The 23,887-nt window shown below is 47.5% G+C and overlaps 1 protein-coding gene across 4 annotated transcripts in view; it reads left to right on the forward strand.

Annotated features, from left to right (window-relative positions):
- Positions 1-20,797, forward strand: part of MSRA (methionine sulfoxide reductase A) — a 431,326-nt gene extending 410,529 nt beyond the window's left edge. For all 4 annotated transcript variants that reach the window (XM_054717623.1, XM_008150757.3, XM_054717622.1 and 1 more), the window contains one exon: positions 20,038-20,797. In XM_054717623.1, the coding sequence (XP_054573598.1) occupies positions 20,038-20,202 (165 nt within the window). In that variant the 3' untranslated portion in view covers positions 20,203-20,797. The remainder of the gene's footprint in view (positions 1-20,037) is intronic.
- The last annotated feature ends 3,090 nt before the right edge of the window (positions 20,798-23,887 follow it).

Raw genomic sequence — 23,887 nt, forward strand, 5'->3', positions numbered from 1 at the left:
CTTTTCGACTCCAGAAATTCGTGTAAGGGCTGCCTTCCGTCCCAGCCAGCTAGGAGAACTGTCCTAGTCATCCATGGCGTCAAATTTGCAGTTCTATTTTAGCAGGTACGTAGGACCTTCTGACCTCCAATCTCCCGCTTGCCCTTGCCCTAGAGTGTGTATTTGTCCTGGTCTTGTTTTATTTTTGTAAGCCATCTCTAATGCTTGGGGAATAAAGCAGAAGCATAAACAAACAAATGGGCACATATTTAGAAGCTTCTTCAAGGCCCTGATATTGACTCTGGTACTTTGTGGGAATTTAACAAGCATTGCTCAGAGTGAGCTCATTTGAAGTAACAGCAGCCAGCAGACCAGCCTGTTGACCGATAGAGAATCCAGGAGGCTGGTGTGGGAGGCGAGAACAGCCCGGTGTGAGTAGAGCACCAGTGTGAGGCCGGGAGCGTGTGTGCTTCCCCGGGAGCGCCTACCACGCCGGCTTCAGGGTGCCCACCAGAGATCCCAGGAGGCAGGGGCCACCCCTTTGTCACGTCTTCATCCATGACCATCCATGGTGAGCTAAGGCAGGCCCAGGCCCACTTCAGATTGTGATCTCTAACTTTGAATTGGGAGGCCTGCCACCAGTGAAAGTTGTTTTCTTCTAAAACCTCATGTTTTCTTGCTTTAGATTTCCTTTTAAAAATGTTCCACACTGAACATGAAGATGTTTTTGGAGTGCTGGGTATCTGGATTGAATATAAATGTGAATGCTTCCTTTGAAGAACATTCTGTTTTCTCAGAGTCTTTAGGACTTTTTATTCTTGTTGTTCTAAATTATGAAAAAAGAAAAAGGCAGAAGTAAAGAAGCCTGCCCATTGTAACAGCTTGGCAAGGAAGAGAGGTGGGGAGAGGCCCGCTGTTTTCTGTTGTGTTAATGTGGACAGCCTTGAACTTGAGTTACAATATCAACACTACAAAAGGTAGTGTAGATTCAGCACAAAGTAAAGAAGACTGGCAATTACTCTGTGGCTTTCATCAGAGCAGATCAACAAATTTGTAATTTAGTATAAAAATCCACCTTGGAGTCTGTTAAAATGTTGGCATCCACCATCCAGCTGCCGTCCACGGCGATAGCTTCCATCCACTGCTAAATGGTCTTCATTGGCTTCCCAACCTCGAGAAGCTCAGTTTTCACTCCATCCAGGGGCCCCACTTATGAACTCCTGGCAGTGGTCAGTCCGTCCGCCTCTGTGGGAATAGGCCTGACGCAATCCATCCCCCATCAAACCTCTGATTAGAGTTGTTCTTTGTGATGAACTAGCTAATTTCTGCCTTTGGGTAGTGCCCACATTTGTCCTAGTCTCAGGTCTAGAGCAGGACAGGCCTCCCCTTTTTCTCTGGGGGCTCATTGAGGTTCCTCTGGAGTGAACTGTTTGGTGGGGCTGAGAAGCCCTTTCTCCTTGAGGGTCCCTTGCCACTGGGATTGCCTTGGCTCGAGACAGACTTGTCACTGTCAGTGTCAGAGCGGGCGCCCGTGTCCAGACAGGGGTTCTGCTCAGGCCATGTCGCTGCCCCTGCACGCTGTGTGGGGGAGATGCTGCCCGTGCCAGCAATTCCTCCACCAGCTGCTCAGCCAAAAATAAGTTCTCGGCTGCTGAGGACTGATCTTCCTGCTCCCCTTCTCGGAAGTGGGGCGTCCAGTGGTCTGCCAGCTGGAACTGGGAGATTGGGGAATTTTTTCATTCCAGCTGAAAGGAAAAGCAGTTTGAGGCTTTTCTTTCTTTTTTAACCTTGTTATGTCAAAGGCGTTATCTTGTTCTTAAGGGCAAAAAATATCACCCTGGCTTCTGAATTTGCTTTTAAAATAGCACTGAAATGGTAGGTTCCTGGTTCCTGGCAGAAGCTCCTATCAGGAGCGTCAGATGCGGCTTCCACTTGGGTGCAGGGCGGCTCTGGGAGAGAGCCGGAGGCTGCGCTCAGCTCCGCGGATCTGCTGCCAGCCTTTGGATTGATAAGCTGCCTATTTGCACTGAGGACACGAGCAGCTGCCCAAACTGTGGAATTTTCCAAAGGCTGCAAAACTTTAAAGTGGGAGCTTGAAGTCATTCCTCTATTTAGCAAAAGTGTGTTAACACCTGCTGGGGGCGAGACACTGTCCTCAGATCCCTCGCTGTCTAGGGGGAGAAATGGACAGGGAAACAAATGAGAGCGGCATCACTGTGATACGTGTTGTATGGTGTCCCCCAGCGTGTTGGAATATGGGAGACCTGCAGAAATGGTGGTGGTAGCATTATTACTGTTGTTGTTACTAACAAATTACAAAGGATGCACAACACAACACATATGAAGGAGCAGCCAGTCTGCTTCAGGTGCTCTGCGGGATGATCCAGAATTGTCATAAAGGAGGGGATATGTGAGCTGCTTTGAACACTGATGTGGACCACAGGAGTAAGGACTGCTCTGGCAAGAGGAAAGCAATGTGCAAAAGAATGACGATTAAAAGGATTATTTCGGGACCTAGCAGCAGTTTCAGTGCATCTAAGGCACCGTGTGTGTGTGTGTGTGTGTGTGTGTGTGTGTGTGTGTGTCTTGGGGGAGTGGGTAGGATGGATTGTATTCCTGGAAATGGGGGTCTTTGAGGAGCAGAGCAGTGGAGATAAAGTCTCATGTTACATGTCACTCTGGAGGAGCTGTGGAGGCTGGGGGCAGGAAAAGGGGTCAAGGGTAAGAAATGATGAGGGAGAGACTGGAATAAGGCAGTGGTGGAGAGGATTAAAGGGAGAAGGTAGATTTAAGAAAAAATAAAACGGGGGGACTTCATGACCTATGACATATTCAGTCTCTTTTTATGGGGGTGGTGGTTATAAGTAATGAGTGAATGAGGGCTGGAGCTAAGAATAACCTTATGGTTTCCCCTTGTATGGTTGATGACGGAACTGAGAGAGGGAAAGCAGGAGTGGGAACAAATGAGGGAGATCAGAAAGAGAATTGGGTTGATAGTGCTGACTTTGAATGGGGAACCTGCTACCTAGAGGCAACAATGATCTGGTTGGAGGATGTAGGGGATGGGCCTTTGGGGAAGTTACATTGCTGAGGTCGTGGCAGAAAGAGAAGGGTAACGGACAGTTTTAAAACGGAAGGCTGACCCTGGCCAGTTGGAGTGTCATCTCGTACACAAAAGGGTTGCAGGGTCAATTCCCAGACAGGGCAGATGCCTGGGTTGCAGGCTCAATCCCCAGTAGGGGTCATGCAGGAGGCAGCCGATCCATGATTATCTCTCATCATTGATGTTTCTATCTCTCTCTCCCTCTTCCTTCCTCTCTGAAATCAATAAAAACATATTTTTTTAAATGGGCAAAGAACTTTTCTAGACATTTCTCCAAAGAAGATATGCAATGGCCAATAAGTACATGAAAAGATGCTCAATATTATTAGTAATTAGAGAAATACAAGTCAAAGCCACCATGAGATACTGCTTTATACCCATTGAAATGGAAAATAGCAGGTATTAGTGAGGATGTGGAGAACCTGGAACCCTTGTGCTGGTAGGAATGCAAAATGGTGCAGCCACGATGGAAAACAATTAGGCAGTTCCTCAAACTGTGTAGAATTACCATATGACCCAGCAATTCCTATCCTAGATATTTGCCCCCAAAGAAATGAAAGCCTTGGGAATTAGCCTGGTTCCCTAGGGTCAATGTCAGGGCCTTGGACACAAATATGTGCTCATTTGTTTGTTTATGCCTCTGCTTTATTTCCCGAGCATTAGAGATGGCTTACAAAAATAAAACAAGGCCAGGACAAATACACATTCTAGGGGAAGGTCAAGCGGGAGACAAAGGTGGAACACACACACATGGAGGCAGAAGGTCCTATATAGTTGCTAAAGTAGAACCACAACTTTGACTCCATGGATGACTAGGACAGTCTCCTAGCTTTGAGCTGGGGACAGGGAGCTTCGAGCTGGCTTTGACATTCAAGAGAAAGGCTGTCGGTAGCTCTGTGGAGAAAAGCTTTTTCCAGAAGTGCCCACAGCATGTGCCTTATGTGGCCCACAGAGGCCCATATGTGTGTGCTTGGCACAAGCGTGGGTGTTCATTAAGACCTCACAAAGTTGAAATTGGGAGAAGTAGGAGCATGGCTGACTGGAGGCACATGGCCGGACTGGAACCCCAGCTCTGTGTCTACCAGCGGGGTCTCTGGTGAGTAGAGTTACTTCTTCAAGCCCTAGTTCTCTGAGGTGGTGAACAGGGATAAAAACTGAACCTGACATATAGGACTGTTGTCAGGAATTTTAAAAATCGGGTAGTTAGCCCTAGCCAGTTGGGCTCAGTAGATAGAGCATCAGGTTCTACTCCGGTCAAGGGCACATGCTCGGCCTATCCCCGGATTTTATATTAAAAACCAGGTAGTAAAATACAGCTAATGAGAAGATAATACACAACAAATACTTGAGAACATGCTGGGCAGGGGGACAATAACTCACTCGAGAAGATTTTTCATTAAAAGTTATTACAGTATTCGAGGTTTTTATTTCATCATAATGGAGTAAACTTTGTTTACCTAAACAAAAATCCTTCAGAGGACCCAGCCCTGAGCCATGTCACTCTCTGATGCTCATTCAAGGCGTCACCTCACCCAGTGACACGATATGATGTCTTGTTCCCAGTAGGGCCAGAGACATGGAGTCACTGTTGTTCCTCCGTGGGCGGTGAGGCCGGGATCTCACCTTGGGAGAGTCTGGGCTCAGACCTCCAGGGAGCAGCTGCCCTGGCATTTTTCTCTTCCCAACTGCGAATCCTGAATGCGTTTCTCCCCAGCTCCTGTGGCAGGTGACTGTCATGCCTGGTCCCGGAGTCAAAGGCAGTGTCGCTTCCCCCTCTCCCCCCCCCCCCACCCCACTTCCTTTGCGGAAGTCACGGAACGACCAGGATTTCGTCACACCCCCTCCTAAGTGGGACGGGCTTCCAAGTGAACAGTTGGCATTCCTGTGGGGACAGGCCCTGTGCGCCCTGAAAGGCCACCCCGGGGCGGGGCTGCCTCCCCTCCCTCACCTACGCTCTGCCATCAGCAGCTGTTTGCGACAGGTGCTCAGGCTCTCCACGGCAGATGGTGACCAAAATGGGCCTGTTGGCAGGTTGTACCACACGCCGCCCTCCCATCGCACACAGTGACGTGCATGCAAAAACGTCTGAGCTCTCGGCTTTGTTCTACAGGCGCCTGCCTTGGGTTTCAGGTGACCCCGGGGGGCTCATTCCAGAGGACACCCTTGGTCTCAGGGCCACCCCCTCAGTCTGAGACCCTTCAGCATTTGGCCACGAGACATGAATGGGGCACGTGCCTGCTCCCAGGCACAGCTTTCTGACTCCTCCATTCTAAGACCGCGCATCTCCTCACCGGTGTTTGCCCGAGAATGTGGCTGTTCCCCCTGGGTGCCCCATGACTGCTTTGGGCTCAGCCTGGACCGGAGGGCATGAAGGCCAAGCTGCATGGGCCAAGGTCGCAGGCCGCTAGATGCAGAGGCTGCACTGCGCTTTGCGCCTCCATCTGTTTCCCCAGTGCAGCCCTGCAAACATTGGATGAAGAGATGGGAGCAGGGACTGCTTCACTGTGGACTGGATCCCAGATACACCGGGAGTCTTGTCTTCAGAAAATAGCAAGTCATGGCTGTGCCCAGTGCCAGGGCGACTGAGGTCTCGAAGCTCATTCCTGGGAGAGAGCCGCTGTGCCCTCCAGAGGACCCCTGCCCTGAGCAGAGTTACTCCCTTCCCTGGCAGTTCCCCCACCCTCTGAGGATCTGGGCATTGCTGGGGCTGCCACCCTCTCGGCCCACAGCCTCGCAGGAGCCCCGCCTGTGCTGTGTTTGGGCTGCTCATTCCAAACAACTAAGCAGCCAAGGCAACCAGATGAGGTGACATCTGGCTCGAGACTGCTGCCAAGTCACTCCTGTTCCATCCCTGGCAGGAAGGAGGTGAGCTTTCTGTGCCAGATTCTTAAAAAGAGACAATAAAAATGTGTGTTCCACGCCCCGCATTTTTCTTCTTTTTACCCTGACTCCTCAGCTGTCACTTTGCTTTCCCTGGAACTTGGACACCTTAAGGATTCAAAACCATCACTATTTTAGACCAGACTTTAGTGCCTGGTGGTGAACAAGGAAAGCATTGGCGTAAATGATGTGAATGGGGTGGAGTGATGGGGTTCAGAGGTGAACTCTAAGGGGAAATGCCCACAAGCACACACACACATACATGCTCATGCACATACGCATGCACATGTTTGCACACATACACCCACATCACCCACACATGCTCACACACACACACACACATGCTCACACATACACACATGATGGATCATGAGGCAGGTTTCAGAGGGTAACAGAGAGGGCTGTGCACTGAGTGTTTGCCATGGGTAAGCTCTGCATTGTGCGAGTTTCTAGTGAACTGAATAGGCTCAGAATACGACTATAGGAACTCAGTACCATGCTTCCTGCTCAGTATGGAGGAGAAATAGTAATGATTTTCACTGCGTCTGATTCTTCGTAGAGTGTCAGGCACAGCCTGGTGCCTGTGGGCCAGGATCGAACTGGAATCCAGACTCATCCACTTGTGCTGGGTGAAAGGGAGAGGGGTGCATGCACTCAGCCAGGCAGGCTGAGAGAAAGTCTAGCTGGCGGGCCAGGTATGGTATCCAATAGCCATAGCAACTTGATAGCTGTGTGACCTCGGGAAAGTTACTTAACCTCTCTGAGCCTCTGTTTGGCATCTGGAAAATAAGAATAATAGCCTTTTAATAATTGCCTTTTAAACTTTGAACAAACGCCTCTACAAGGTAATATTGTCATTTTAATTTTAGAGAAGAGGAAGTTGAAGTACAGAAAGGCTAAGTGACTTGGCCAAGGTCATTCAGGTAAGTGGGGTATCCTGACCCAGAAGGGGAGAGGAGGTGGAAGGGGATGCTCAAGAGCAAGCAGGCTAGGACTTACTTCAGGAATGTCAGTCAGCAGAGTGGGCAGCGAAGCCTAGGGCGTGCTGGCATTACCCCCTCCATGCTGCCACCATGCACTGCCTGCTTACCTTCAAGGCATCCTCTTTCTCTCTTGGCATCAATTAAGCTGGCAGCCTATGCCCTAACACAAAAATGTGTTATTTTTTCACATGTGACCTGTGTCTCTCTCCTCTGTGCTGGTTCCTTTGATTTCTTTGAAGTGTGCAGAGGTTTCTTTATCTCTTTGAAACATCTTGTTGTTGGATCTACTTTTGTGGCCAGCTGAGAACTCCTTGAAATATATCCAGTTCAAGGAACCAAGGTGAGACTCATGCTGAGAAGGGCCTTGAGTCTCGCCTTGTCAGATGTGACATTTGCTTTGTGTCATTTGTGAATGTGATAAACAAGGCATATATGTCACAGTGTAGAGGTGGATGTAACATACCCTTGCTCTCACCGTCAACCTTTCATCAGGCCCCCCTTGGTCCTGGTCAGGGTCAGGGATAGATTTTAGGGTCATGAAATGAGTCATCAAGACGGGATGGAGGGCCGTGGCAACAGCCCAGACAAGGTCCATGGTGGCTGATCCTGGGAAGTGTCAGTGCGGGTGGGGCGGGTTCATGCCCCATTCGGGATGCAGTGTCACAATTTGCTTGGTAAATGTGAATTGTTACAAGACATCAGACCGGGGCGAGTTGACAATAGCAATGAGATGTATGGCTTGGGGGACATGTGGCTGATGATGTTGTGTACCAAGAAAGGGGACAGGAGAAGATGAATAACTTTAGGAGGAGGAGAAGAAGAATGGCTCCAATTTTGGATGTGCCAAGGCTGAAGCTTGCGGGGGGCTGAGGGATGAGTGGCAGGTTTCAGTAAGCAGGTAGAGAGAAGGGTCTGGATCCCAGAAAATAGAGAGTCTGAGTTATCATTGGTCTGAACAACACATTGGCATCTAGCTTGCATTTTCATGATCACTGTATTTATATTTAAATGCCTGTTCTGCATCTTATGATGATAGCATTCAGAATCCTGATCAGATATCAATTCTGAGAGTTTCATCCAGGACCACTTAAATCTTTAAGCAACTCTGGCAATGCAGAGATTCTCTGAGTGGATTAATAGGATGCAAAGAAGAACCAATAGATATGAACTTCTTAGACTTTCAATAAGAAGCAGTGGATAGGCTGACAAGCTTTTACACCAAATTCTCATTTTGTTTCAAGAGTAATCATGAGATCAGGAACACAGCAGAAAACCTGTGTTGTCACCGACAGGGACCTGTCTTACTGACAGGAAACAAAAGCCAGAGATAAATGGCCACATCTCGGGGGGTGAGGAGTATAAATATCAAGGTTCTCAGGATCATGTCCTTGGAGAAGCCTTATTTTGCTCTTTATAGTGATAGTCAATGGGGAATATGTAATTTAAACATCCAGGTTTTCAGATGATGTTAGTCATCATATGGAAAGTGGGTAATGTGAGTAAATACTCTGCCATCGGCCCGGTTATTGTCACACAGTGTACTAAAGTACTTTTTAGTTAAGAATGGGCTCCAGAGTTGGACTGCCTGGGTTCAAATCCTAGATCCGCTCTTCTCTGTGCCAAGTGTCCTCCTTACAGAAACGGGGATCACAATGGGTCTTTCATCAGAGGGGCTGTTAGGAGTAATGCATCCAGGACGGGCCTGGCTCAGAGTAAGCACTCAGCGAAGTTGTCAGTGTCGCCTCTTAGCTCCTCTCCATCTCCACCCTCCCCCGACGTGCACATTCTGTTCCTGGCCTTACAGAGACTTGGATTTTCACTGACGTCTTAATAGACATTGATCAAGATATTTCTTCATAAAAAAAAAAAAATCAAAGGAACAAAGGTTATCCTCAAAAACCTGTGTCCAGATTCTCCTCAATGGCATGCCAGTCCCATCCACGCTGTGCAGCTTGTGACATTCAGTACTGGAGTGGGCGGAGAGCTGGGCCATGGGCCACCAGCGCGCTGGTGTGGGACATCTGCTCCACAGGCTGTGTCTTCATAGTACCCAAGCTCTGCATGACATGTGAACATGGGTTGTGCTGGGGGAAAACAAGAGAGAGCGACATGAGGGTTCAGTTAATGAGGCTCTGTTCTTCCACCTTCTCTGGGCATATCCCTGCCACCTCAAGTCCCGCAGTGTGACATTCCAAGGGCTCCAAAAGAATCATAACATCTTCAGAAACAATAACACAGGGGGAGTTGTGCTACTGAAATGGAACATACTATTTTGAATGTGTAATCTCATCTATTCCTTAAAACAGTGCTGAGAGGTCGGTCACCTATCCCCATTTTGCAGACAAGAAGGCCAAGCCTCAAGGTCACGTGGTTTGCTAGAACCAGGGGTAGAACTTAGACTCCTCTTGTCACATCCATCTGTACAGACATGATTTACTTGAGGGCCCCTGGAGACCTTCTGAGGAAGTTTTGATACTTAGAGATACAAAGTGCTCCTTTAAATATAAAGTGCCGTTGTCTTAACTCCAGTTAACATGGACTTACATCACCTCAACTGGTAACCACACCACTTACATTGCTTTACCAAGTTTAAGTTGTATAATTATCTTATGTTCTTGCCAGCCTCTCTCGAGGGAGTTCCGGTCCTCCTGCTGGTTCTGAGCCTTGAAGAAAATTAAAATTATGCGTTGGCAAAGAGCACCCATAGCCCTTTTTCAATTCTTTCTTTTTCGTTTTCCCATTTTCCCCTCCCATCCTCCCGCCTGCCCTCCCTTTCCTCTCTAGAAAAAAATCCTGACTGTACTTCATTGCTAAGAAGCTTAGACAGCCTGAATAGAGTCTCCGTTAATCCAGACCCCTCCACCTTATCTCCACTCGGGTTTTACTTTTCCCTTTGTTAACTTATTAGCAATTAGAGAGCCAAAGAATGAGTCCTCCAATGTTGCCGCTTAGAAGTTGAGATGGTGGTGCCCAAAACCAGGAAGCAGCGTGCCGGTCACCTGCAGCTTCTGGACAGCACGCTGACAGTGCCTCAGGGAAACAGCCTTGCGGGCGTCCCCCACTTACCACACTGTGCCATTACAGAGCCTCAGCGTAAAGGGACAAAAGCTCCTTTCTTTCTTTCTTTCTTTCTTTCTTTCTTTCTTTCTTTCTTTCTTTCTTTCTTTCACATCATTTTATATCCTCTATCATGTGAGGCTGGAAGCTAAAGCATTAAAGCAAAACATATCTTAAATGAATTTCTCATAGAGCTTATATTTTATTTTATAGTCCTATTTTTAGTTTCCTCTGATTTAAAAAAAAAAAATCCCAATCATTTAATTCTCAGCCCTAGACAAGACAGTGTGAGGTTACCCATATTTCAGCCCTAGGGAGAATTTCTGCTTGCAAGCTGGCTGGCCTGTTTGCAGATGACAGATGTGACCTACTCCAGGGCAGAGAACGTCTCGAGGGAGGTTTTAATATCTTAATATTGAAATGAGCACAAATTTTATTATCTTAATCAGTGGATAAAAAAACCCAATAAAGTTGCTCAGTCTCATTTTTTAAACTCGGTGTAAGAGGATTTTAAGAAATTGCCATTGCTTTTTAAGCTTCTCTGTTCAGAAGATTCTTCCCACAGTTGTGAGGATAGATGGTCACACGGCGGTCTGTTGTGTAGACACTGCCGCTCGGCAGGGAGAAGGTGTGTGCTCGGATGTGTTCAGAGTGGTTGTACTTTGTGTTTGAAAAGAACAGGACTTGTCTTTCATCACTTTGCATGGGCTCAGGCACAGGTGTATCCATTTAAAGTGCAGCAGAATCTTTTAATGTGAACTGCCTTCTTTCAGAATATATGTTGCTTTAGGTTGCATTGAGGAATATTTTTATGAATGAAGAAATGATTTATTTATGATAATTAATGGACTTTACAAAGTCATAATGAACATGTTTCAACCATTTGTTTGAACAAATAATTTTATTTATTTTATAAAAAGCTGATGTGTTACATATAGTCATTCTTGTGTTTTTCTTAATTTAATCCAATTTAAAACCACATTTCTTAAAAGGGAAAGCTCCTCAATTGCACGGGCCATGTGTTATTCAATTCTGGTTCCCTGGTACCTTGCACAATGCCTTAAAGGGACACATTAGTTTCTTGAACTAAATTGAAAAAGAAAATTGCCTAAGGAGTCATATGTGTTTATGTGTACATATGTGAATAGATATAGATATAGATATAGATATAGATATAGATATAGATATAGATATAGATATAGATATAGATGATATAGTATTCAATATAAAATAGAAAGCATTATGTTATATAGGTAAAGCCAAGATGCTCAATACCAGTGTCTCTGTGCAGGGGTTATGCATTCAAAATTATTGTCAAAACTCAACTATAAAGAATTGTCAAAACTCAACAATAACAAAAAATTAATTTTAAAAAATAGGTAAAAGATTTGAACAGAGATGTCACCAAAGAAGATATACAGAAGTCAAATAAGAACATTAGAAGATGCATAGCAGTGTCTGTCATTAGGAAAATGCAAATTACAACCAAGTTGAAAGACAGTTCCTACACACCAGTTACAATGGCTAAATTAAAAATAGTAAGTGCTGACAAGGATGCAGTGCTAGTGGGAATGTAAAATGGTATACCAGTTTGGGAAACCATTTGGAAATTTCTCATCAGATTGAATATGCATTTGCCATGTGACCCAGCAATCCAACCCCTAAATGTTTACCTAAGAGAATTAAGATTTATGTGCACACAAAAACCTATACTAGAATATTTATAGCAGCTTTATTCATAATAGCCCCAAACTGGAAACAACCCTAATGTCCTTCAGTTGATGAATGGATATCCAAACTGTGCTATATATTCAGCCGAGAAGGCCCTACTATCTCACCTCTAGCTGACTTTGAGGCCCTGTACAGGCAAAGAGAAAACGATTAGGCAGAACTAAAAGCTTCTGAAGCCACGAGGCTCTATGTTTGCTCCAACGTACACACAGCCAGAAGGTGGAAGACATTGCTTCACCGTATGTAAGGAACCCTGACTATTTGCTAACCGTGTAGAGATGTCAGTGTCCACATGTGAAAGGGAAAACAAACTTTACAGAATTAGCCCAGGAAAGTCACTAACCAATAAATAGCAGCAGCAGCAATAACAAACCGATTTTCAGATTTACATTATATAATTTTAAATGCCTAGTTTTCAAGAAAAAATATGAGACAAAGAAACATGGAAGTACAGCTTACTAGACAAAGACTTTAAATCATCTATTCTAAACTGATATGAGCTATTATGCTGGAAGAACTAAAGGAAACTTTGTCTAAAGAATTAAAGAAAAAGCGAGAACAGTGTCTCACCAAATAAAGAATATCACTAAAAAGATAGACATTACTTTTAGAAAAGAACAGACTAGAAATTCTGAACTAAGTAGAACAAAAACACACAAACCAATCACTAAAGGGGCTGTGTTGTCAGAAGAAAGATGAGGCTGTGGAGATAAGTTCATTGAGATTATTCAGGCTGAGGGACAGAAATGGAAAGAAATGGTGATATTTTTAAAAATATATATATTTTATTGACTTTTTACAGAGAGGAAAGGAGAGGGACAGAGAGCTAGAAACATCGATGAGAGAGAAACATCGACCAGCTGCCTCTTGCACACCCCCTACCGGGGATGTGCCCGCAACCAATGTACATGCCCTTGACTGGAATCGAACCTGGGACCTTTCAGTCCACAGGCCGACGCTCTATCCACTGAGCCAAACCGGTTTCGGCGATATTTTGTTTTTTTATAGTGTGATAAATAAAACAGTTATCTGGGGGGAGCGGGGGGAAGAAGCACAATTTAGAAAAGGCTCTGGAACTCAAAGCTCAAAGAGAGAACATTTTTAATAGGAGGGTAAGCCCCTAGCTTAACTTCTCATTTTACAGTTGAGGAAACTGAGGCCCAGATGGTAGAAAACTGCCCAGTGATGGACATGGATATCTGCCTGTTCTACAGTTGCAGTGGGGGCTGTCCCAGTGGACCCCAGACTGCCCCAGTTTTAGCGCTGATAGTGCCACATCCTGAGCAGCCCCCTAGTCCGGGCAAGTCATGACCCGTGGCCACTCTGCAGTTCACATCCGGATGAGTCCTCTTTCTCCGAATCCCTGAGACTTGGGCATGAAGGAGAAATGGTGGCATTCAGAAAAGTTCCTTTTCCTCACTGAATTCAGTGCACTAAACTGAAGCCGCTGGCATTTTGCTTTAAGTCCTTTTCTATTCAACCTTTCAGAATGAAGGAGCTTTCCTCTTTATGTAATCTGCATTTCATCCCCAAGGTGAACGCCAGTGTCCTTGGCTTCCTCTGGAAAGTGACAAGTAGGTTCCTTTGTATACTAAATGCGAAGGATATAACAAAAACAGCTGATGGTTTTTTACTTCAGATATGAAAAATAAGTTAATTGATTACAGATATGAAAAAGCAATTACCACTCTTAGAGCTAAATAAAGGAGAGAGAGGGACAGACAGACATTTCCTATAAAAATGAAAGCCATGAAAAGAAAACTCATATAGGAAACGTCATTTTCATAGGAAATGGAATTCTTTTTCAGAACCACAGTCCTCACAGGAAAGATCAAATCCAGAGAAAGCAGCAGCCCTTGAACGTGTGATTGACATTAGTATCTCATGGGTGCAGGAAGCACTGTGAAGCCAGAGCAAATGGGCAGTGGCACCTTCCAGCCATGCAACCTGACCTCTTGGGGGAGGGCAGGGGATGCTGGTGACCTCTAAGGCCATCTGCCACGCTGTTGCCTGGGGCAGAGCTTCTCAAATTCTAACATGCACTTGGATTGCCTGGAGATGATTGTAAAAAAAAAATTGATTCTGATTCAACAGGTCTGGAGAGGGACCCCATTTTGCATTTCTGACAAGTTAACGGCCCACCGTCTACACTGAGGAGCAAGGGTGAAGCTCTGAATCCTTACTGGCCACACTGACCGCCCCTTTCCCCCTTCTCTGCTTGTAGCTATCATTTTATGTTGCAAACCAAGAAAAATACCCTTGCCAGTCAGAAGGCACTTGTGATTTACCTCGAGGGTGAGGGGGGCACAGAGGAATGGATAATGAAAGCTGCAGAGTCTGGGAAGGGCAGAGCGCAGGGACACGCCACTGCTCTAAGAAGCCAAAAGCGTCCCATTTAGAGGCCACCATTTGCATCAGCAGGTTTTGTTAATGGACCAAATTAGATCTAACTGTGTCACCTCTTTTTCTACTCTGCCTCCCTTCGTCCCACAAAGCTGTGAAGGGTCAGTGCCGCTCCGACTGGGCCCCATAGAGGCCACGGCCCCTTTGGGCACTGTCCTTGTCACTGTTGCACAGTTGTGCCAGGGGTCTTTCGCTCGCCCTGATTTGTCGCCCTTGCTGTGCCAACAGTCCCTGATGACTCACAGGGGTGATTCTGTGGTTCCAAGCCTGGAGCTCCTGTAGTTCCAGAGTTCACCGTGGGCGGGGCAAACCTGCTTCCTGCACACCTGCCGTTTTGTGGGTGCTCTGGGCCATCCTGAACTGGTAACACATGAGCCTGAGCTCAGCTCAGAATAGATGGTGTTTCTCTTTCTGGTGGTTTTCTTTAAAAGCCATGCCAGTCATTTTATGTCCTTTCCCAGAAGTTCTGATTGATGGCAATCTGGTCAGCCAGAAGCTGCCAGTGGAATAAAACTGCTGACTTGGGCACTGGCCTTGGCTGAGCTTATTAAGCTTCAACAATGTGTGCATGTACTTGTGTGTCTGCACCTGCGTGTGTGTGCGCGCACACACGCACGCGCTCAGGATAGAAACAGAGCATGGAATTCCATGCAGTTGGATCTGGGAGGAACTGAAGGGGTCTCTCAGTTCCCACAGGAAAAGTAGGACCCAAGGAGTGGACTATGACCGGTACATGCTCCCTGCTGCCACTAGAGGGCGCAGTGAGCAACAGAATCCCTGCCTCCGGTGTCCTGCCCCACAGCCTTTGTCTCTAAGGCCGGCCTGTTGGCCCCTGGGCAACAGTTGCAGGTGGAGTTCTTAAAAGTCAAACCTCAATTTTCTGTGGTTTGAATCATAATTTGGATTTCAGTTTATGGAAACATATTTCTCACCATTAAAATATTTTTCAAAAGTGAGCTTAAAATAAAATGAAACACACATTTATACTTTATGAATAATTATCTAAAAACCCAACACTCAAATAAGGCTAAAAATTCCTTGAGTGGGTGGAGGAGGTGGCATTAGCCTGGCCCAGACATAATGAGGCTTTAAAACACATGAATCTGATGAGGTTGGCACTTGGATCCCTTCTCCCGCTCCTGCTGGCTTTCCCATTGGCAGCACAGCCGTTTCTCTGGTGTGGGGCTTCGCTGTACTTGAATTAGTCATCTCTCTTAACAACGTCCAATTAGATATGCCTGTGTGTTTCCAGAACCCTGTGAATGGGCAATGGGCGGTGGTTATGATGGCTTAGGACTTGGTGGTCCCTTCTAAAGATTCTGTATACTGGGCCATGGCTGGTGAAGATGGAGGCTTACATAAGGAGGGCGAGATGGATGGGCAAGCTCTCCTCCAGCCTGGGGGTGATGGGAAAGAGCCAGTACTGTTGTGTAGTTACAATATGCCAGGTGCTATGCACTTTTTATGCTTTATCTTGGATTCTCACAATAGCACAGGGAGCTGGGTGTTATGCCCCATTTTACAGACAGAAAATCTGCTTCCAGAGCGAAAATGATAAGAGAAAAAAGTCATAGGAGGCTTCCTGGGCCTGTCTGAGAAAGTGTGAGGTAAGATATCTGAGAAAGCATGACCGATTCCATGAGGTGACCTTCCAGAGATATCTGAACCAGGTGGCACAGCCTGTAACATCAGCAAGAAAAAATATGCCACAATCAAGACATGAATAAGAGGGGGAGATAGAAGAATGGGGGGTGGGGCGTTAGGCCCAGATCAGCTCTTTCTCTGGAGCTGTCCTGGCTTAGGAACCTAGCGGAGAAGGGGCTTGAGGGGCTGGCTCGGAGGGAGGGCGGGGGAGATGACCCAGCCTGGAGAGGTGGAGGACAGGCTCTGGGGAGGGGAGGACAATGCAAAACTGGCCACCACAGACAAGATCTAAATAAGCAGAAAGGCCGGGAAGGGGCCCTGGATCCCTGGCACTGCATCCCGCTGGGTGTGTCTGAGCAACAGGCCCTGGGAGGTGGCTGAGGGGAGTGACTCCCTCTTGCCAAGTGAGAAAACAGATGCCAGGCTGTGGGGAAGAAGGGAACATGGAGACCAGGTGGGATTTTTCCTTTGCCTGCTTCCTCTTCTTTCTTATCCGGTTTCTTCAGTGCATTTTTGTCCCCCTGCCCCCAGTTTTAGAGCCACAGCTCCGTGTTGAGTGGCGGCCTCAGCCTGGAGTTGCTGGCCCAGTGGGGACTGCAGGCCTGGGGGCTCCAGCATGTGTCTGACACACGGACAAGGCCCGTCCAGAATGTGCCAGGTGAAGGGGAGGTGGAGGAGGGCAGCATAGCCCTGTTTCTGTGGATTTTCATCACTGTTGATGGTGTTTGCCTCTCAAATAAGAGTGAATTGTCTGCCATCTTGTGGCAGAGGCCTGGTACTGCCTGGGCCCCGCCTTGAGGCCTCCCTTCGCACTGCTCTCCCAAAGCAATGCTGCCCCACTGGGCTGGTGGGTGGGTGGGAGGTCAGTGAGAGCTGGTGTGGGGAGGAGGAGGGAGCCTGGCCATTTTGGCAATAGCGTCACAGGCCCCAGGCGCCAGCCTCAGGTAGAGAAGCTTCTGGGAAGGCCGTCCTTGTTGGTACAGGGAGGACTGCTGTCTGTGAAAGGGAAGTCCATCCGGCGGGCAGTGCCTGAGGAGGTGATCCCCAGAGAGGACAGAGCCCACGTGAGGCAGGTGAGCAGAGAGGTGGGCAGACCTGGAAGCCAGCCATGGCCCTGAATGATGGAGACAGAGGAGGGTGAAGGATCTCAGCAGTGTGGCCATAGTGGGGGAAATTCTGAGGTCAAAATATCTAATGTCATGCAGAATGTGGAAGACTCATGTCAGTGTTTGCCCACCATCTTGGGTAGGAGTTGGAGGGGCACAACTCCCCATGGCTGTGCCTGCAGCAGTGTGAGTGGAGGAGCTCAGAGGGGAGGGGAGCACCTCCCATGGCTGTGCCTGCAGCAGTGTGAGTGGAGGAGCTCTGAGGGGAGCACCTCCCATGGCTGTGCCTGCAGCAGTGTGAGTGGAGGAGCTCTGAGGGGAGCACCTCCCATGGCTGTGCCTGCAGCAGTGTGAGTGGAGGAGCTCAGAGGATATGGGAGCACCTCCATGGCTGTGCCTGCAGCAGTGTGAGTGGAGGAGCTCAGATGGGAGGGGAGCACTTCCCATGGCTGTGCCTGCAGCAGTGTGAGTGGAGGAGCTCAGAGGGGAAGGGAGCACCTCCCATGGCTGTGCCTGCAGCAGTGTGAGTGGAGGAGCTCTGAGGGGAGCACCTCCCATGGCTGTGCCTGCAGCAGTGTGAGTGGAGGAGCTCAGAGGGGAGGGGAGCACCTCCCATGGCTGTGCCTGCAGCAGTGTGAGTGGAGGAGCTCAGAGGGGAGCACCTCTCATGGCTGTGCCTGCAGCAGTGTGAGTGGAGGAGCTCAGAGGGGAGGGGAGCACCTCCCATGGCTGTGCCTGCAGCAGTGTGAGTGGAGGAGCTCAGAGGGGAGGGGAGCACCTCCCATGGCTGTGCCTGCAGCAGTGTGAGTGGAGGAGCTCAGAGGGGAGGGGAGCACCTCCCATGGCTGTGCCTGCAGCAGTGTGACCTCCCATGGCTGTGCCTGCAGCAGTGTGAGTGGAGGAGCTCAGAGGATATGGGAGCACCTCCATGGCTGTGCCTGCAGCAGTGTGAGTACACAAGCTCAGAGAGTGTCCCTGGGTTGCAGACTTAGTGAGGGTGTGAACTGCACTTGTAAATCCCAAATTCTTAGGAACCAACCTTTTATTTGGAACTTGGGTACAGCTACAAGAAATAAGAGATGATTTTAAACCCGCCCTAAACAGTCCCTGGCTCTCTGAATTTGGGTCAGGAATGCCAAGTTCCAACCGTGCATCATTTTCTTCCCACAAGCTCTCAGCCTGGACACCCCACAGACCTGGTGCTTATCATCGTCTCCAGAATCCTCCCTGCCACAGCCGCCTCCTGTCCCAAAGGCATCCTTCAGTGGCGTTTCTTCATGTGCAAATACTAGTGATAAATTAAGTGAATGCGTGGCCACTGTACACATTGGCGCTGATCCATTTCCCATCACAATGAGGGCCTTCCCAACTCTAACTCTAACCAGGACAGTTAGGCCATCCCAGCTTCTCATTCTCACTGACATTCTGCGTCCTGAAAACAACACAGGCAACGAATGCTGAGTTAGTCGGCCTTCAGTCACGGAGGCAGAGAGCATGTGAGGTTTTTGGAGCAGATGGATTTTGCAAATGGAATCTGGTGCTTCCAGAATCGTTAGAAAGCCATTGGAGTGAAGGGAAAGGCACCCCTGGATGTCAGGATATCAAGAGTTACAGAAATCACTAGAAACCATTGCCGATGACTTACTCGGCAGCGTGGGAGTGGGCAGCTCTCAGGAGGAGCGGCAGTCTGAGGTGTGCTCTCTGGATGTCCCTGTGCCCATCCTCACAGCCGCACCTTGAGTGCCCTCGGGGACCCCCATTCTCCCTGGACCTGGCCTGCCAGGTCCCACCAGTGCCTCTCCCGTAAGTGGCATCTAAACCCGAGGGCTGTGGCAATAGAACCAGGACACGGCGTTTCCAAGCTTCCAGCTGATGCAATGCCAGGGCGAGCCGAGAATGCCCATATCGGACACACACTGTTAAAGACAGATGATGATAATAGAGCTTCCTTCAGATGGCTGTTGTGAGGCTAATATGAAGCCTCGGTGCAGGGTGCGGCATATGGCGAGCCCTCGATAATTGCTGGTTTACAAAAAAGTGTCAAAACTGAAACCAGAATGGCTGCTTGTCGTTATTTCTAATCCCTGTAAGGAGACTGGCTGCTCCTGAGCCTGGGGTTGGACCGCTGTGGCGAGGATGCTGCCCCTCCCCATCCGGCCTGCTTGTCAGGTCCTCACTGGGCTGGGAGGAGGTTCAGGAGAAAGGTGCAAGTTCTCAGGGGGAAACTGTGGCAGGGAATCATGCTGAATATTAACATGGGATTCCCGACGCTCTGCAGATGTGAGGACTGAGGGACAGTCGGAGATGGGTCCATCCCCTTATGGAAGCACAAGCCCCAGGCCCTGCCTGGCACCCCTGTCCAGAATGGGATCACTCAGACGCTGGGGCCGAGTCTCTGTAGCCTTGTGCTCAAATGCTGCAGGCAGCCTGGAGCAGGAAGAATTGGGGCACAGCTGAAATCCAAACGGGAAAGCAAACAGCTAAGATCCATGGGGAACAATGTCTGTTTCTTAATCCGTCTCCTGCTCCAAATAGGTCCGCTCTCCTCCCCCAACTTGTGTTGACGTGTCTGTTTCTTTCCCTGGCAGCAGGTGCCACCAGGCCTTCAACTAGGTCACGGGGGCGGTGATGAGCCCACACAGGCCCTCAGGCCATGTCCTCCCCTGACCCCACTCCCCAGGCTCCCAGGCCTGGAGTCACAAAGCCCAGACCCCAAGTGACCTCCTGCTGCCCAGGCTGTGTCCCTGCTCCCTAAAACCACAGGGAGCAAGTGGGGGATCCTGTGAGTGGGCAGGGGCCGTGAGCTGGGGGCAGAGGGCAGCCCTGGGTGGTGCTGCAGCCCTCCCTGCCCCGTTCTGCAAGTGCCCCTTCATCCCCTCCCTGCAGCCCTGCTGAGTGCCCTTGGGGACCCCCATTCTTCCAGGGCAGCCAGGGAGCCACTCGCCCCTGCTGTTTCCCCTGGGAAATCAAGGATGATATAGCTTGCCCAGAATAACTCAGCTGGGCAGTGGCAAAGCCCAGGCCCACAAGGACCAACTGCACATCCCTAGCCACCAGTGTCAGACTTCCTCCCAGCCCGATGTGTCCGTCCCTCCGTCTCAGGACCATCTCTGCCCAGGATCCGGTCCTGATGGTGCCTTTCTCCACACAGGTCCTGTCAGAGAATGGCTACGGCCCGATCACAACCGACATCCGGGAGGGACAAACATTCTACTACGCCGAGGACTACCACCAGCAGTACCTGAGCAAGAACCCTGACGGCTACTGCGGCCTGGGGGGCACCGGGGTGTCCTGCCCTCTGGGCATTAAAAAGTAACATCTCCCCATGTGGCTGGCCCTCGAAGTCACAGCCAAAACGCTTCAGACAGATTGAGTAGTTCCATGCTTCACGTCATTGGCTTTTAGAAATGGAGGAAGCACAGAGGCCTTGGTAAACACCTGGTTTATTGAGGTGTGATTTACATGAAGCACCATGCCAATTTGATACCACGTAATTTATCTCCTAATCAGCTGCGGTGGGAGTAGAGCTGTGAAATTCTTTGGATCATTTGGGGTCTGAACGAGGATAATGAATATGCTGTGTTCACTTTTCTCTTGCTGGGGTGCCTGCCATGGAAGCCAGGGAAGGAGAGGGAGACTGTAGGCCGGATGGAGCATGCTGGAAATCCTCCATCTGAGCCCGGCCCCCTCACATGCCCTATGCCCTCCAGTGCCTTAAAATTTGCAAACATTTATAGCCTCAACGAATCATTCCCTGAAATACTTTGATCTCTGGCCCTGCACATGTGTAAGGCGCTCTCTCTCTCCTCAGCTCTCCTGAGGCAGAGAACATGGGCGTGAGCTTGATGAATTCTAACACCCTGCTTACAGCTATGAGAATTGCTTGTTTTAATAAAGGCTACAATCTAATAATACAAACTGTGTGATGTCTCATCTGTCTTTTACTCGTTCAGGAAGGATATTCCTAAGCATTGTAAGATAGAGGCCTGAGTCATTCTCCCCCAAATGGGAAATAAGATTGAAATTTTTAAAAAAACATGTACACCTCTGGCTCCTTGCAACTTTAGTAAGAATAACTGGTTTTCACATACATGATACAGCTCTCACATTGGGCACTATGCTGGATCAGTCTTTATACTCAAGACAAGAGGTAGGGGCCTAAGCAGTCAACATGTAACCATATGAATAAAGAAGACAATTGTGGGCCCTGAGAAACGACATGGAGGTGATTGGTAGGATGAGGTAGTATTGTATCTGAGGTTGTGTCTGAGGTTGTCGCCTCAGCTACACTGGTCAGTGGAGGCCTCTGTACAGTGGTGAAGCTTAAGTTGAGACCTAAATGATCTTAATGATGCGAGGGAGACACTGAAACACAGGTTGTGGGAGGAGCGCAGAGCTATGGGGGGCAGGAGACAGATTAGGAAATAGACATTCTTCCCCATGGATCTTAGTCTGTCTCTTTCTTTTCCCTCTGGGATTTCTGCTGTGCCCTAAGCACAGATATACCTCATCCCCGTCAGCACCCCCATTTTGGTTGCTGGAAGGAAATGCTTTCCAAATGCAAATGGCCAAAGACAGAAAGGAATGTGTGGTGATGGAGAAACAGAAAGGCCAGGGCTGGAATAGTGTGAATTCATAAGGGTGGAGCCCCCATAATGGGAGCTCCCTCTCTCGGTCATATGAGGACACAGCTCAAAGGCTGCTGTCCACCCTCCAGGAAGCAGGCTCTCACCAGACACCAGACACCAGACCTGTTGACACCTTGATCTTGGACTTCCCAGCCTCCAGAACTGTGAGAAATAAATGTTTGCTATTTAAGCCACCTAGTTTATGGTATTTTTGTTATAGCAGCTCAAGCTGACTAAGACAGTGGCCTGTGCTGATATCTTTTTGTTCCTCCAGATCCAGACTCAACTCTTCTTCATCTTGCTCTGTGTCCTGTGACTCCTGACGGGGCTCTAACTATAGGCTTCCTTGCTCTCTTGCTCTAATCTGGCTCTGGCCCGATTATGTAAAACAGGGGCACTGCCAGCAGATTGAGGGAGGGAGAGGAGTTAGGTCACAGGATGTGCTCTCCCTGCAGGACCCCATGGGTTGGCTGTCTGTGGGTGGTATAAGCTCCATACTGAGGCTCATTGTGACCTACAGCACCATCGTTTGGGAGTTTGCCTAAACCCTGTTCACTTTGTACCTGTTCCCTGTATGAAGGAACCTCTCCTTCATTATCCAGTTTGAGTGTGCCCTCTGTTTCCTGGCAAGACCTTCATAGACACAAATAGGGAAGGTAAACGTTCTTCCATAATTAATTCCAAAAATCACTATAAGAAGAAGCTGTTGTTCTATGTTCATGTCAATGAAGTAAAGGTATTTTAAAAGTACTATGTAGAACCACAGGTTTTAGAGATAAAATTGCTTTTATAAATGATTTTATTTTTCCCTTTCTTTTTTAAATCTTTATTGTTGAAAGTATTACATATGTCCCCTTCTTCCCCCCATTAGCCTCTTCCAGCCTGCTCCTGTCCCCCCCACAAGGCCCTCACCACCCCATTGTCTGTGTCCATGGGTTACGCATATATGAATACAAGTTCATTGGTTGATCTCTTCCCACCCACCCTCCCCTGCTTTCCCTCTGAGGTTCAATAGTCTGTTCATGCTTCTATGTCTCTGGGTCTATTTTTGTTCATGAGTTTATTTGGTTCATTAGATTCCACATATGAGTGAGATCACCTGATACTTACCTTTTTCTGACTGGTTTATTTTGCTCAGCCTAATACTCTCCAGGTCCCTCCATGCTGTCTCAAAGGGAAAGAGATCCTTCTTTTTTACAGATGCATAGTATTCCATTGTTTTTTAAAATTTCACTTTCCAATTATTTACTGCCAATTTATACAAATACAGTTGGTTTTTGCACATTAATTCTGTATGCTGCCACCTTGAAAAACTCATTAATTCTAGTTTATTTCTTTTTAGTTTCTATGGGATTTTCTATATAGATGATCATGTCATCTGCAAATAGAGACAATTCTTCTTCTTTAGTTTTCATCTGTGTGCCTTCTCTCCCCACTTTTCCTTATGTAGAACTTGATCTCCTGTATGATGTTGAATGGAAGTGGTAAGAGCAGGCATCCTTGACTTGGGAAGCTTTTCACCATTAAATATGATGTTAGTTGGATATTTCATACAAACTCTTTGTCAAGTCTCCTATTCCTAATTAGTAGAAAGTTATTTTTAAATATAAATCAGGAATATATGTTGGATGTTGACAATGATATTTTGAAACTGGGAGATGATCATATGGATGTTTTTTATTGGTCTGTGAATATTGTGAATTACATTGATTTTTTTATTTGTTAAGTCAACCTTGTATTCCTGGGATAAATCTATGTGATCATGATATAGTATCCCTTTTATATAATGTTGAACTTGATCTGCTAAAATTTTCTTAAGAATTTTTGCTTCCATGTATATGAGGGATATTGGTCTGAGTTTTCTTGTAATGTCTTTGTCTGATTTATGGTATCAAGTTAATGCTGGCCTCACAGAATCATTTGAGAGGCATTCTCTTCTTCAGGTTTCTAGAAAAGTGAGTTAGAATTGATATGAGTTTTTCTTTAAATATTTCATAAAATTTGCCAGTGAAAACATCTACATTTTAGTTTTCTTTGTGAGAGGGTTTTTCATTGCAAATTCAATTTGTTTAACAGACATCGGGCTATTAAGATTATCTATTTCTTCCTGAATGAGCTTTGCTAGTTTTTGTTTTACATGACATTTATCTATCTTATTTAAGTTGTCAAATTTATTGACATAATAGTCCCTTCTCTTCTTAATAACCAAAGAATCTCTAGTGATGTTACTTCTCTCATTCCTGATAGCAATAAATTGTTTCTTCTCTTTTTTTCTAGTCATTCTCTCTACTGGTTTATCAATTTTCCTGATCTTCTGACTGAACCAACTTTTGGACTCATTGATTTTTCTCTGCAATATTTCCTATCTAATTG

Source organism: Eptesicus fuscus, chromosome 6 (genome assembly GCF_027574615.1).
Source record: "Eptesicus fuscus isolate TK198812 chromosome 6, DD_ASM_mEF_20220401, whole genome shotgun sequence".
Lineage (NCBI taxonomy): Eukaryota > Metazoa > Chordata > Mammalia > Chiroptera > Vespertilionidae > Eptesicus > Eptesicus fuscus.